This window comes from Protomyctophum parallelum (assembly GCF_964188405.1).
Source record: "Protomyctophum parallelum genome assembly, chromosome: 11".
Classification (NCBI taxonomy): Eukaryota; Metazoa; Chordata; class Actinopteri; order Myctophiformes; family Myctophidae; genus Protomyctophum; species Protomyctophum parallelum.
Window position 1 is genome coordinate 45,561,720 of NC_139707.1, and position 15,633 is coordinate 45,577,352.

Here is a 15,633-nt window from a genome sequence, read left to right on the forward strand (position 1 = left end):
ATATAAGCTTGCATGAAGGCGCTTTGTACTGTATCTGTGTGTTTATAGTAACACTATATGTTTCTCAGACAACCATTAAGCAGAGATTGAGACGCGGTGCACAGGCTGACAGACTTCGATCTGTGAGGTTTTCCGATGAAACGTTCGTCTCTTCAGAGGTTCTCCTCTCACCGTTGGTCTTTAAATTCCATTCCACTGCGGTGCCTAAAAAAATCTATTTCAATGTCTGCTGGCAATATATATATATATATATAACTGGACCATCTCTGCCCAGCAGGCACTGCCCTCGGTGCCCTGTACTTTTTTCTTCCTTAACACATTCTGACCTGAGATCAGATTCATACGAGGTTTCCGCCGGACACACACTGGTCTGATGAACCCATTCTGACCTGAGATCAGATTCTAAAAATGTCAGTCGTTCTCAAAAAAAAAAAGCAGATCTACAAGCTCGTAGCGCGCCACTCGGTGGCGCGCTATGAGCTTGTAGATCTGCTATTTTTCAATAGCTAAAGCATGACATGATGCTGACACCAAAATGGGTGCCCGCCCAGAATGGGTTAACACAGAGCACATACCTCGCCTCACGTTGTCAATATTTGCTTTCGGTTTTTACCTCACTAAACCAAGCAAGGTTAATCCTGTCTGGCCTCTCATCTCCGACTCCTAGGCTGTTCGATATATATATACCGTAATGCCTGAATTATCTTTGGACATGCATCGCTTCGCAAACCCAAAGTATAGCCCGATATCGGTTTAATAATCCCTCCTCGAGATATAGATATAATAGTTGATGGTTGTTGTTGTTCTAGTGAATTAGAGGCAGCATGTGTGCAGCACGACTCCAGTTGTTGACAATCTGTCTTATTTTGTGCCCGGCCGGGGTTCACCGGCTATAACGACATCCTGCATTTATTGTATGATGAATTATGCTCCTATTTATGCCTTGTGCAGCTGGAGAGAGAGAGAGAGAGAGAGAGAGAGATGAAACAAAGCGATATGATATTATATTTGTTCTGCTGCTGGCCGTACAGTATGGTCGGTTCGTTCATTCATGCTCGGCGTGACGGGAGGGGGCTTTTTCATAAAGTGGGAGAGTTTTCGCCGCATTGAGCACATGTGACCCTGCAGGCAGGAAGGCTATTGGCCTAAATGGGTGATGGAGACTGAGTGAGCTAGTTGTCAAAATGGGCTGCCTCCTCCCGTGCACACTTACTTTGGAGATGAAGGGGGGCTGCCTCCCGTGCACACTTACTTTGGAGATGAAGGGGGGCTGCCTCCCGTGCACACTTACTTTGGAGATGAAGGGGGGCTGCCTCCTCCCGTTCACACTTACTTTGGAGATGAAGGGGGGCTGCCTCCCGTTCACACTTACTTTGGAGATGAAGGGGGGCTGCCTCCCGTGCACACTTACTTTGGAGATGAAGGGGGGCTGCCTCCTCCCGTTCACACTTACTTTGGAGATGAAGGGGGGCTGCCTCCTCCCGTTCACACTTACTTTGGAGATGAAGGGGGGCTGCCTCCCGTTCAAACTTACTTTGAAGATGAAGGGGGGCTGCCTCCCGTTCACACTTACTTTGGAGATGAAGGGGGGCTGCCTCCCGTTCAAACTTACTTTGAAGATGAAGGGGGGCTGCCTCCCGTGCACACTTACTTTGGAGATGAAGGGGGGGATGCCTCCCGTACACACTTACTTTGAAGATGAAGGGGGGATGCCTCCCGTGCACACTTACTTTGGAGATGAAGGGGGGCTGCCTCCTCCCGTGCACACTTACTTTGGAGATGAAGGGGGGCTGCCTCCCGTGCACACTTACTTTGGAGATGAAGGGGGGCTGCCTCCCGTGCACACTTACTTTGGAGATGAAGGGGGGCTGCCTCCTCCCGTGCACACTTACTTTGGAGATGAAGGGGGGGATGCCTCCCGTGCACACTTTCCCGGGCACGTCTTCATAATCACTCAGTAGCTATAGTGTATATTCTCCGGTCACATCGGTCTAAACTGCCTTGTGTAGCATGTTGTTATTATCCTTCATTCATACTCTTTGTCGGCGTACGGTGAAGTCGCAAAGCCGGAAAATAGCAGATTGTCGCGTACAGCTAGAGGTCCTTTTGCACACACAATGGAATGTGACTAGTAATACATTATTCAAAAATGCTTCGGCGAATAATTTCACATCAAAGCTATTCATTTTGCGGTGATGGCTTCAGTCATACAGTCATATACAAAAAGAGGAATCCGAGACATTAGCGTTCAAAAAGCTGCTTCCCCACAGACGGCATAATAAGTACAGCGAAACGTTTTTCTTTTCTTTCTTTTTTCGCCCGGGCCACTACCGTGAGTGTTATGAGCGCATACAGGACACAGTTGATCACCGTATTAATCAATTGATATTAAAATATAAGCGTGAAAAGGTGGTCTCGGCGCCGAGCGCCAGTAGAACACACAAATGAGGCGTGAAAAGGCGATTTAGGCGCCAAATTAGTTGTTAAAGGAGAATTCTGGACTAACCGTTTTCTTACCTTAGCCCATTTTGGGGCGGGAACCCCTTTTAGTGTTTTAAACATTGTTTTAATTTAGCTATTGAAAAATCGTGAAAATATTTATTTCAGAAAACTGGAGGATTTTAGAAGACTTTTTTTTTATTTTGAGGTCAGGCCTAAATGGGTTAATCTGATGTTATCATAGACTAGAACAAGTGGTACAGGTGAAAAATTACATAACTCCATCCCTAAGTCTCTTAAGGACGCCTTTGAGTTTTACAAAGTGGGCCCTTGATCCAGGAAAAAGGTGGAGAAAAACCCACTGTTCTGTTCATGCTGTGCGTTTAGCATTAGGGGCGGCCATAGCCGAGTAGGTCTCTGGTATAAAGAGGCCATCTGGGGAAAGGGAAGGTCGCTCGTTAGACCCTCCTCGGCTCGCCCGGTGTGTGCGTGTAAAAGCAATTTCCCCAGCCCCATGGGGACCAGAAATGACTGCCTCCCTCCCCTTTCCCTGCCCTGTTACTGGGCGTTCAGACGCTAATGTTGCCATTAATACTTTTAACGGTGCACAGCACAGCTCTTGTACAACCGTCTTGTACTGTCTTTTGAGTATAGTGCATACTGCCTGTACAGTCTGTACAACTACTGTCTTTTGAGCATTGCATACTTGCCTAAAAAAAGCCCGTACAAATTAAACGCCATGCATGAATGAGTAATAATCGCCGCCATCCTTTTATCCATTAAAACTTTACGTGATCCTGTTTTGTGCAATGATAGATCTAAACCTAGTGATTACAAAAGGATTTCACTTTCACTTCTTCACTGTAGTTACAGTCTCATCTGCGTCCTTTTGATTGTGACTATCATAGCCAGTTATGTTCAGAGAGAAGAATGTGGCATGGATTTCATCAGATAAACCCCACAAGCTGGAAAGATGATATTTCAAACTGGAGGTTTTTCCCCCCCGACTAGTCCCACGTGTGATTGCCAAGTGTGGTTTGCGCCATCATCCACATTTTTACTTTATTATTCTATTTTATCTGAATCCTCAACATTAGATGTGCCGTTGTGTTCTGTTTCCTCACAAACACTTTAACCCATTCTGGGTGGGAACCCCTTTTGGTGTTTATAAGCATTACGTTATAGTTTAGCTATTGAAAAATAGCAGATCTACAAGCTCATAGCGCGGCACAGAGTGCCGCGCTATGAGCTTGTAGATCTGCTATTTTTGAACAGTCTTGAAAATGGAAAGTGGTGCAAATCTTTGAATATATATTATTTCAGAGCGAACGTTTTTAACTCAAATCTTTGCTTCTGTGGGGGGTCCCTGGAACAACATATTTTCAGATGGGGGTCGGAGGCATATTACATATAATTTTTGGGGTCCTTGACATGAAATATTGAGAACCACTGATATAGAAATAGAAACATATATTTTTCAGAAGAAAATACATTTTTAAAATTTCGACGTCAGGCCTAAATGGTTTAAGTATAAGTCTCGGCTCCCCCCTGACATTTTACGCAAGGTTTTGGCAACGACGGGAAACTCTCGCCATCAGCACTGCAGAAGTGGCGGAGCAGCAGAAAGTATGGTCCCAGGATGTTAAATCACTGGAGGAAGCACGAATTCACAGCAAGCTTATGTTTTTAAACAATGTTTCAACTTGCCAAGGAAGATGTGGACAACTTGATGCTGGATAGAAATCTGCACAGATACTTATAATGGCTTTCAAGGGAATGTTTGGCAACCCTTTAAATAGTCAGGCCAGAAGAGCTGCTCATCCAGCAGCTTCACTGCAGACAGAGATGTTTCTATCGTACATCAAATCACTATGAAAGTGATCTCAACTATAATTAGCCCTCGAGACCAGTGGTTCCCAAAGTGGGGTCCGGGGACCCCTAGGGGTACTTGAGGGAGTTCCAGGGGGTCCCTACTGTAGCTCAATTAGAGATAGTTAGGAACCAAATGGACCCTTATGGGTCTGTAACTCAGATAGTGTACAAATGGAGTTAAATTAACAGTGGGTTTTACAATATAAATTGGGGTACCAGAGATAGAAATGCCATTAAATCGGTGGTCCGTAGCATAACGCATGTGAACCTGGGGGGGGGGGTCCATGAACTTAATATGTTTCGGAGTCACTGCTAGAGCCGTACAAATCCTCCCTTATCGGGGCCACTGGCATATGTTTTCAAATGGGGGGTCCGTGGGCTAAAAAAAATGTCAATTTGGGGGTCCTTGACATGAAAGAGTTTAGGAACCACTGCTCTAGAAGACCGTGGGTTTTCAACCGTCGGTCGTTGGTCCGCGGAGGTGGACGAAAATAACACTGCTACATGTTTCTAGTTTGCCTGTAACTAATACTATTTAGAGAGAGGACTTGGCCTCATGTCCTGCTTGGGTCCGGGGGAAAAAATAACTTTCATAACACAAAAATAACGTCGTGCTTCTTCTTGACAAATGATATCCCTTGCTGTTGTAGTACATCTAGCCCATTTAGGCCTGACGTAAAAAAATTTTTTTTTTAAAGAAACGTTCGCTCTGAAATAATATATATTCAAAGATTCGTGCCGCAAATGTTCACGATTTTTTCAAAAAATAGCAGACCGAGTGGCGCGCTACGAGCTTGTAGATCTGCTATTTTTCAATAGCTAAAGTATCACATAATGCTTAGTTAAAACACCAAAAGGGGGTTCCCGCGCAAAAGGGGCTAGGGTACAAGTTACAACCCTGTTTGGGGGGACGGGGGACGGACGGTGGAGACCTAGATGACTCAATGTTGCAGTGATGGGGAGAATCATTACCTCGAGCAGACCAGGCAACCGTCCAAAATACTTGACTCGCTAGGCTATCTCTGCTGCAGCTTCCTATAAGAGTCATTACACACACACACAGACACACCCTCACACACTCACTCACACACACACACACACACACACACAGCTGCAGGCATCCAAAGATGCGATTCGCGGCGCCGTCTCTGCTCTGCTCCATGACCAAAAAGCAGAGCTGCTAATGGATGGGAGATTTCTATATAAGCACCGCTGCGGTTGCCATGGTGGTGTTTCTACGTTAGAGCAGGGGGGGGGGGGGTTGCCGTCGTAATGACTGATTTTTACACTTGTTGAAAATAGCCGATCTACAAGCTCACAACGCGTCGCAGCGCGACGCGTTGTGAGCTTGTAGATCGGCTATTTTCAGCACGCAACCAAGTGTAAAATGACTTATACTGGATTTCTTGTCCACTATAGTCCCTTCCTAAAAAATTTGTCTAGTTTTTATTTGTTGACGAAATTGTCAGTATGTTATTTTAGTCTTAGTTTTAGTCATCATAGCTTAGTTTTCATTTCGTTTTCGTCAGTGGAAAAAGGCAGTGGACGAACATTTTTCGTCTTGGTTTTAGTCGACGAAATCAACACTGGGTAGCGACCCATGTGTTGAGAAGCCCTGATTTAGAGCAGTGGTTCTCCACCTTCTCCGTGGTGGTGTTTCCACCTTATAGCAGTGTTCCGATCCCCAACCTTTCAGAGAGCAGGTCCCCACTTGAAAATCTGGTTCTGGCGTGTCTGTCATGTGGTCCAGGGCTGGACTGGGACAAGAATTCGGCCCGGTCATTTTCGCGTGAATTTGGCCCCAGACCGGCCCGGCCCACCCACCACAACCAGCGTGCAGATATAGCAGAAACTCTACCGCCCGCTCCGTCGAGGCACACACAAACAAACAAACCCTAATACCACCACTTTTACAGAACATAAATGATACAAACCAACAGATAACTACACAACCCTTTGTAGAGGGTTTATTTGTCACTCACTGATACAGGCACTGGCAGAATGGCAGCACGCCCGGACCTTTCCTGGTGGCCTGCCGCCTATCGGCCTGCCTGCCTGTCCAAAAAAGAATATATCAGTTCAGTTCATGGGTGGGCCGCGTGCGCTATCAGAGCGTGTTCATTTTAATTAGTGCTTTTAAACCTGAGATCTGATGGAAAGATCAAATATCTCCTTTACAGAGATACCAGATGTCATTTAACAGTCTTTGTTGAAACTTCACTGTAGTCTGTGTAGCTACGGAGTCGTCTTAAACTGGGTTCTCTTTGTCAGCAGCTTTTAAAAATAGGACGAGGGACTACTTGACCACTGTCAGCAATGTACTGGTACTGGTAGTGAACGACAATCTGTGCTGTTTATTAGATTTTTAATGTTTATGTTGCTATTTGTGTTGTTTTATGAGCAACTTTATCTGCTACCGTTTTGGCCAGGCTTGCAAAACAAAAAGAGAAAAGAAAAAGAAAATACCAACAATTTGTTATACTTTTAAGTTCCTAAAAAAAAAGGTTTTAAAGGAAATATGTCATGCTATTGGCAATTATCTCATTTAGGCATGACGTCGAAATACAAAACAAAATCTTCTCTTTTCTGAATTCTGAAATACCCATGTTTCTATGTCAGTGGTTTAAAAAAATAGCAGACCTACAAGCTCATATTGTGCCACTCGGTGGCGCTCTATGAACTTGTAGATCTGCCATTTTTCAACAGCTAAAGCATAACATAATTAAAACACCAAAAGGGGTTCCCGCACAAAATGGGTTATTTGGGGGGGGGGGACACTTGCAATACACTCGTGGCCCACCGGTGGTCCCACCCGCGCCCACAGGCTGAGAACCGTCCACGCCATTGTGTTTTTTTTTGTAGCCACCCTGTAAAGTGTTCAAAACATGAGCACAGCTGTTTCCACACACTGCCATGTCAGCCCCAGGGTCTCTGTGCTCTCCATGTTAAGCAATGCTTATACAATCTGTTCCATGCGGTTTCCTTTCCTAGTCAGTGGAGCTATACATAATCACGGTCTGCTGCTTTAACGTACTGGATTTTCAGGCCTTCAAATCAGAGCAATGGCCACCGAGTTATGACCATTTTGAGAAGTGCAATTTTCGATTTATTTTGTGTGGTGACTATTTTCATGTCACCTCCCAATGTATGAATGAATGAACCGTTGTAAAGCGCTTTGGGCACTTGGAAAAGCGCTATAAAAATGCAATTCATTATTATTATTATTATAATTAGTATTTAGGAATAACTAAATAAAACACTCACACACTGAGGGCTCCAATGCGACGGATGTTTTTTACTGCACCAAAATTATCTGTGACATTTCGAGCACAAGGCTCTCCTTCAGACTCAAATACATATTTTCATAATCATCATGATTGTTTCCATGTTGAAAAAAATGACAGATATTTTCAAGCATTTAAAAAACGTGAGAAAATAAATGTCACTTTGTATATTTCCAGTTATTTGTCATATCTGCCTCATGCAGCATGTTTATAGTTTGCAAAGCCTTAAAGCCAACGGAAATGTCATTTGTAATTTATGTTCCAAAATGTTAAATGCCAAAAACAAAACACGAAAGAAATTGCAATTAATTGTCTGACAATGAATCATCACATGAAATGTCATGATGGTTGTGACAGCACATTAAATATACTCTATTCTCCCTGTTATTATTTACTACCGTACGTAGTCGGCAGGACGTACTGCCAACATAACTGTGAAGTGATTGATTTATTAACAGTTTGCAGAATTACAGTACATTTCAAGTACAACTCAATACAACAACTGTTAAAAAGGACCACTTCACCACTTTTCAACCTCTCTTCATATAATAGGTCCTCACTAATAACTATAATGTCACTAGTGTCCGGTATAGGATTCTCACTACAACCCATTCTGGACGGGAACCACTTTTGGTGTTTTAACGATTGAAAAATAGCAGATCTACAAGCTCATAGCGCGCCACCGAGTGGCGCGCTACGAGCTTGTAGGTCTGCTATTTTTGAAAAGTCGTGAAAATGTGTCACAAACCTTTGAATATATATTCTTTCAGAATATAATTTTTTTTTCTCGACGTCAGGCCTTAAATGCGATAACCCTGGTTCTTCCCTACAGAGGAGCCAAAATATGTCGTCTCACTATAATCCTGGTTCTTCCCTACAGGGTTCTCACTATAACCCTGGTTCTTCCCCACAGGGTTCTCACTATAACCCTGGTTCTTCCCAACAGGCTTCTCACTATAACCCTGGTTCTTCCCCACAGGGTTCTCACTATAACCCTGGTTCTTCCCCACAGGGTTCTCACTATAACCCTGGTTCTTCCCCACAGGGTTCTCACTATAACCCTGGTTCTTCCCCACAGGGTTCTCACTATAACCCTGGTTCTTCCCCACAGGGTTCTCACTATAATCCTGGTTCTTCCCCACAGGGTTCTCACTATAACCCTGGTTCTTCCCCACAGGGTTCTCACTATAACCCTGGTTCTTCCCCACAGGGTTCTCACTATAACCCTGGTTCTTCCCCACAGGGTTCTCACTATAACCCTGGTTCTTCCCAACAGGCTTCTCACTATAACCCTGGTTCTTCCCTACAGGGTTCTCACTATAACCCTGGTTCTTCCCCACAGGGTTCTCACTATAACCCTGGTTCTTCCCAACAGGCTTCTCACTATAACCCTGGTTCTTCCCCACAGGGTTCTCACTATAACCCTGGTTCTTCCCCACAGGGTTCTCACTATAACCCTGGTTCTTCCCAACAGGGTTCTCACTATAACCCTGGTTCTTCCCCACAGGCTTCTCACTATAACCCTGGTTCTTCCCAACAGGGTTCTCACTATAACCCTGGTTCTTCCCAACAGGCTTCTCACTATAACCCTGGTTCTTCCCTACAGGGTTCTCACTATAACCCTGGTTCTTCCCCACAGGGTTCTCACTGTAACCCTGGTTCTTCACCACAGGGTTCTCACTGTAACCCTGGTTCTTCCCTACAGGGTTCTCACTATAACCCTGGTTCTTCTCCCCCAACAGGGAAGCCGACGTGCCGCTGTCCCGTGGGGTTCTCGGGGCCGTTCTGTGAGAAGCGGGTGTGCGACGGCCACTGCCTGAACGGAGGCACGTGTGACGTCAGCGCGGGCAACCAGCCGGTGTGTCGCTGCTTGGCCGAGTACACCGGAGACCGCTGCCTTTACCGTGAGTAGTGTTTCTCCTTTTAACTTAACAAGACACCCTGTAAACACAACAGCTATTCATTATTGCGAACGCAGTGAGCCACTTACTATGACAGCAGGGGCTGAGTGTCTGTGTGTGTGTCACGCGTGTGTGTGTGTCACGCTGTTACACCACCGGCCCGCCACCAGAGGGCGCAGCTGTGGCACGCACGCACGCACGCACACACACACACACACACACACACAGGGCGCAGCTGTAGCACACACACACACAACCACACACACACGAGCTGCGTTCGCTTCACGCGTTTGCGCGTCTTACTTGTCGTGTGTCTGTGTGACCTTCAGACGATGTACTTTAGCCTGTGGCATTTTCAAATTAAGTAAAAAGGACAAGGTGGTAAACCAACGTGTAAACAGTGACAATGTGAAGTGACCCCCCCGGCACAAAAAAACATGTTGATAGGTTGATAATAATAAAAAAAAACTAAGGGTGCCGTCAATAACAACAACGTTACTCATCCGCATGGGGGAGGGGGGGGGGACAAACAAGAAAACAAGGAACAACAGATTCCTGGTGCCATATACTAGTGATAATTGCCATTTCTTTTGCCGTGTTCGTGTCGTAACGGGGGCAACGTGTGCAAGCAAGACACGATCTGCAGGCAAGCTGCACGCCATTAGTGCATTCCTACTGTTGCACATATTGCCTCGAGGGGCGATATGTTTTCATCTGTGGCGGCTGAGAGATGTCATTTGATGCGGATAATTAAGTCCCCATTAAAGCCCTGTAAAATTCCAATCAAATCTGCTCAAAATCTATGCTCTCAGTTTTTTTATTTTTTGCTTGCTCATTATATACCCAACCGGCGTCTTCCCGTCCCCCCTCCCCCCCTCCCCTGTTCGGGTGGCTGAGCAGACAGCTGCCACCCACTTTTACTGTGTGAACTCCAAGGCGTGCATGCTGTCCAGCAACCAGGGGGAGGTAGTTACCAGGATTACTGCATGTTTTTGTGAGGGTACCTACCCTATAGGGGACACGGGGAGAACATGTGTGGGTACCTACCCTATAGGGGACACGGGGAGAACATGTGAGGGTACCTACCCTATAGGGGACACGGGGAGAACATGTGAGGGTACCTACCCTATAGGGGACACGGGGAGAACATGTGAGGGTACCTACCCTATAGGGGACACGGGGAGAACATGTGAGGGTACCTACCCTATAGGGGACACGGGGAGAACATGTGTGGGTACCTACCCTATAGGGGACACGGGGAGAACATGTGAGGGTACCTACCCTATAGGGGACACGGGGAGAACATGTGAGGGTACCTACCCTATAGGGGACACGGGGAGAACATGTGAGGGTACCTACCCTATAGGGGACACGGGGAGAACATGTGAGGGTACCTACCCTATAGGGGACACGGGGAGAACATGTGAGGGTACCCACCCTATAGGGGACACGGGGAGAACATGTGAGGGTACCTATACCCTATAGGGGACACGGGGAGAACATGTGAGGGTACCTACCCTATAGGGGACACGGGGAGAACATGCAAACTCCACACAGAAAGGTCTTAACCCATTCTGACCGGGCACCCATTTTGGTGTCGGCATCATGTCATGCTTTAGCTATTGAAAAACAGCAGATCTACAAGCTCATATCGCGCCACCGAGTGGCGCGATACGAGCTTGTAGGTCTGCTATTTTTGAAAAATCGAAGAACGACTGTGACATTTTTTAGAATCTGATCTCCGTTCAGAATGGGTTCATCAGGACCAGTGTGTTGTCCAGTGGAAACCTCGTATGAAACTGATCTCAGGTCAGAAAGGTCTTAATGACTGTTGGCATGTGATTATGACCAACTTGCACTCTATACGGCGCTCTTTCTTCATCTCTGTCCCCCCCTGGTGGCCGAGCAGACATCTGCCACCACTACTGCGTGAACTCCAAGGCGTGCACGCTGTCCAGCAGCGGCTACGTGGAGTGCGTGTGCCCCGCCCGCTACGAGGGGAACAAGTGCGAGGTGGACAAGTGCCTGCGCTGCCACGGGGCGCCCTGTCTGGTCACCGAGGACGCCGGGGAAGTGGTCTGCAAGTGAGTATAAAAAAACAGCTCTGTCGTCGTCGACCTCGCTCGCTGACGCTAGCCCCCCCCCCCCCCCCCCCCCCCCCCCCCCACACACACACACACACACACACACACTCAATTCAGTTCAATTCAAAGGGCTTTATTGGCATGAGAAAACATACGTTTACATTGCCAAAGCAGAAAGAACAATGCGACGATACAGCGATACAATCAAAACAAACATTATGTACATTTGAAGGTCAGGATCTTCGATTGATCAAATTCAAATGTATACCAAGGTCACTCGATGTAGGTATAGTGCAGGAATATACACACACACAAACACACCCTCTCTCACTCTCTGCCTTAACCCATTTTAGGCCTGAAAAAAAAAGTTTTCTAAATCCTGACAGTTTTCTGAAATACCTATGTTTCTATAAGGCCTCAATATTTCATGTCATGGACCCCAAAAATGATCTGTAATTGCAGGCCTCCGAGACCCCCCATCTGAAAATATGTTGTTCCAGGGACCCCCCCCCCCCCCCCCCAGAAGCAAAGATTTGAGTTAAAAAACGTTTGTTCTGAAAAAATATATTCCAAATTTGAGGCACATTTTCACGATTTTTTCCAAAAAATAGCAGACCTACAAGCTCGTAGCGCGCCACTCGGTGGCGCGCTATGAGCTTGTAGATCTGCTATTTTTCAATAGCTGAAGCATAGCATAATGCTATAACACCAAAAGGGGTTCACGCCCCAAAATGGGCTAATCCTTCTCGCCCGTTAATGCTGACGATTTGTATGCCCGAACAAAAAAAAACACTTGTGTGCAGTGAGCTGCAGTATAGGCCTATATATATATATATATATACATACATACACACTACAGTTCTCTGGAACTATAAATAAATACAATCATAATTGCTGGCAGCAAAGCTCCCTACAAAAAGGAGTTTAAATCAGCTCATTTTTATTCACCACTTGAACCCTATAGCGTAGCGGCCCCCATTCTGGCGTGAACTACAAGGTCGATATATACCTTTATACCTTGATATACCTTTATTGATCTCCCGCGGGGGGTGAAATTTGAAATTCAGGGTCCAGAGGACAGCACAGCATTTTAAGTTACACACACAGGGCAGTATACAGTAAGAAGAACTGTATACGTTCATATAGGGAGATGAACATCACAGTAGAAACTATTAAGAAATAAGTATGCAAACGCATACACCCTATGGTTCCCAAACCTTTCTGGCAACGCACCCCCTGTTACCTCCCAACCTAGCTGATGCACCTCCCCACATGGAAATATAAATTGCATAAGCTATAGACATATATTTCCTTTTTATCCACATATATGCACATATATGAACCTGAATATGGCATAATATATGCAGCATACAGGCTATATTCTGCATTACTTGCCAATTATCGGCATAATATGTGACCAGGTTTGACTGAGAGACTGCCATCGCGCAAATTCCAGTCTGAAATAAGTGTCTGAGCTGAAATATGAAAATATAAATGAAATAAATGCTTAAACATCTAGGTATAATGTTCGCTGTTTATAAGCCATATCTCCAAAAACTGGTGGGCCAAACTGAACAACCAATATGTCAATTTGAAGCTATGATTCCCTGCTTTCATATGACATGAAGAAACGAAAATTAAAAAAAAAAAGAAATCAATTCAATGGCAGTCCCTCAGTCAAATATAGTCACATATGTTAATATATTTAAAATATAACCATAGCACCACCATTAGCCTTTTCATGTCGCGTATGAAAAAAAATATTGTACAGTATATTAGGGTTTAAGTGGTTAATAATAACGCATATATTTCACGACCCAGTTCTGAGGAGTATATTTTAAGATTGTGGCCCTCCTTTTATATCAGCTAAAATGCAGGGGTGCATACTTAGTTTAGACTAGTGATTGGTTAGACATGGGTTAACGGAGAATTCCATACTAAAAGGCTTTCTTACCTTTCTTTGTAGTTGTTACGTCCCCACCAAAGAGGTCCAGGTGTTATTTTGTGCAAAAGCTCCTTATTGGCTATTTCCCCTACCATAAGCCCTAAATGAATTGCATTAAATTGAATGGGGCTATGGGGTGTTGTGCCAATTCGCTTATTTCCATCGCTCAAAATTATATATTTTTTGTATATATCCTCTCTTCATAATGTAAATAATATCCCAAGCGGCACACTTTACTACTTCTTTCGATGGAAATAAGCGAATTAGCACAACACCCCATAGCCCCATCCAATTCCCATTCAATGCAATGCAATTCATTGAGGGCTTATGGTAGGGAAAATAGCCAATAAGGAGCTTTTGCACAAAAAAAAACACCTGGACCTCTTTGGTGGGGACGTAACAACTACAAAGAAAGGTAAGAAAGATAAGAAAGCATTCTAGCATGGAATTCTCCTTTAAGGTTGGGTTTAGGTGTGCTGCCCCGTGGGAGGTTAGGTTTAGGGTGAGGGTTTGAGATAGGTTGTAGTTGTAGGACTAATGACTGGTCTAACCCAATGACTAGTCTTAAGTACTGCACCCAAAAACGCATGGTTGTCCAGAACGAGTCATTACACATCATTTTTTTGGCTTCTTTCTTGCTAAAAAAAAAAGGTATAATTTCCTGCATGCTGCTAGCATCCATTATCTCTCCCACCCCTCCCTCCCTTCCTTCCAGTTGCACGAATGGCAGAATAGCCCCCAGCTGCCAGCTGTGTGATGGATACTGCTACAACGGAGGCACCTGCCACCTGGACCCCGACACCAGCCTGCCTTTCTGTCAGTAAGTCACTGCTTAACCCATTCTGCTGGAACGGGAACGCCTTTTTTGGTGTTTTAAAACCCATTTAGACCTGAGGACGAATCTACAAAATGTCTTCTAAATCCTGACCGTTTTCTGAAAAAAACCTCATGTTTCTATGTCAGTGGTTCTCAAACACTTTCATGTCAAGGACCCCCAAAAATATATGAAATTGACCACCGACCCCCCCATCTGAAAATATGTAGTTCCAGGGACCCCCCCCCCCAGAAGCCAATATTTTAGTTAAAGATGTTCGCTCTGAAATATATATTCAAAGATTTGCGCCACATTTTCACGACTTTTCAAAAATAGCAGACCTACAAGCTCGTAGCGCGCCACTCGGTGGCGCGCTATGAGCTTGTAGATCTGCTATTTTTCAATAGCTAAAGTGTAACATAATGCTTAAAACAGGGGTTCCCGCCCCAAATGGGTTAATAGGCGACCGGAGAGCAAAAAAGTACAATGTTCTCCGTTCATTAATACAATATTAATAACAATTCATGCTCTCTGTTGCCGTTAAAAAAATAATTAAAATTAAAAACAGTACCCCAGACAGACCGACCGACCTTAAAAGCAGAAACAAAGAAAATCTTCACAGCGCAACCACTTTTCACTTGGCTTGAGAACATGTAAAAGGCTGGCAACATGTCTTCCTCCTGGGTGGGAATTTGGGGAAAGAAGACATCCTTAAGTCGAGGGAACGTTTTTGTTCTCTACCTGATGCCAGAGTTTGTGCCTTGCCACTCGATGGCAAGGTAAAAGAAAAATACAGACTGACTCTGCGTGGGGTAGATTATTTTATAACTGGGATGTACTCGAGCGCCTTTGGAAAGCTTTTCTCCATTCTGAAGAATCTGAACACATAACACCGTCCGTTCCACTCTGCCCTTCACAGATAATGTCGGCATTATTATGTCTTAGTTCTTATAGATGTCTGCTGCATTAGGAGGCTGGGGGGGGGGGGGGGGGGGGGCTATTCAAGGTCCAACCTGTACGACACACAGAGAGGGGACAAAAGCCTCGAGTGCCAGAAACTTTCAAGAAATGTCAATAATAGTGAAAATAGCAGATCTGTGAACGTGTAGATGGGCTTCACTAAATTTGAAATATGGCTTTAAGTGGTTTATCAATAATGTGCTGTTCCCCCCATCCCAGAAATGCGCTGAAGTCAAAAGTACACAGCATTTATCTAATTGTCTTGTGGTTGAGTGAAAGTCATAAGTATATCCAAGTAGATATCGCGACTCAAAACATTTACTTAAGTACAGTA

At 45.0% G+C, this 15,633-nt stretch overlaps 1 protein-coding gene across 1 annotated transcript in view; it reads left to right on the forward strand.

The window, feature by feature from the left end:
* LOC310867033 (low-density lipoprotein receptor-related protein 1B-like) overlaps window positions 1-15,633 on the forward strand; it is a gene marked incomplete at its 5' end in the record, with an annotated part of 569,593 nt that overhangs the window by 514,784 nt on the left and 39,176 nt on the right. Inside the window, 3 exon segments of the mRNA XM_083776826.1 lie at window positions 9,338-9,499; window positions 11,406-11,580; window positions 14,241-14,345. Coding sequence (XP_083632952.1) covers window positions 9,338-9,499; window positions 11,406-11,580; window positions 14,241-14,345 — 442 coding nt within the window.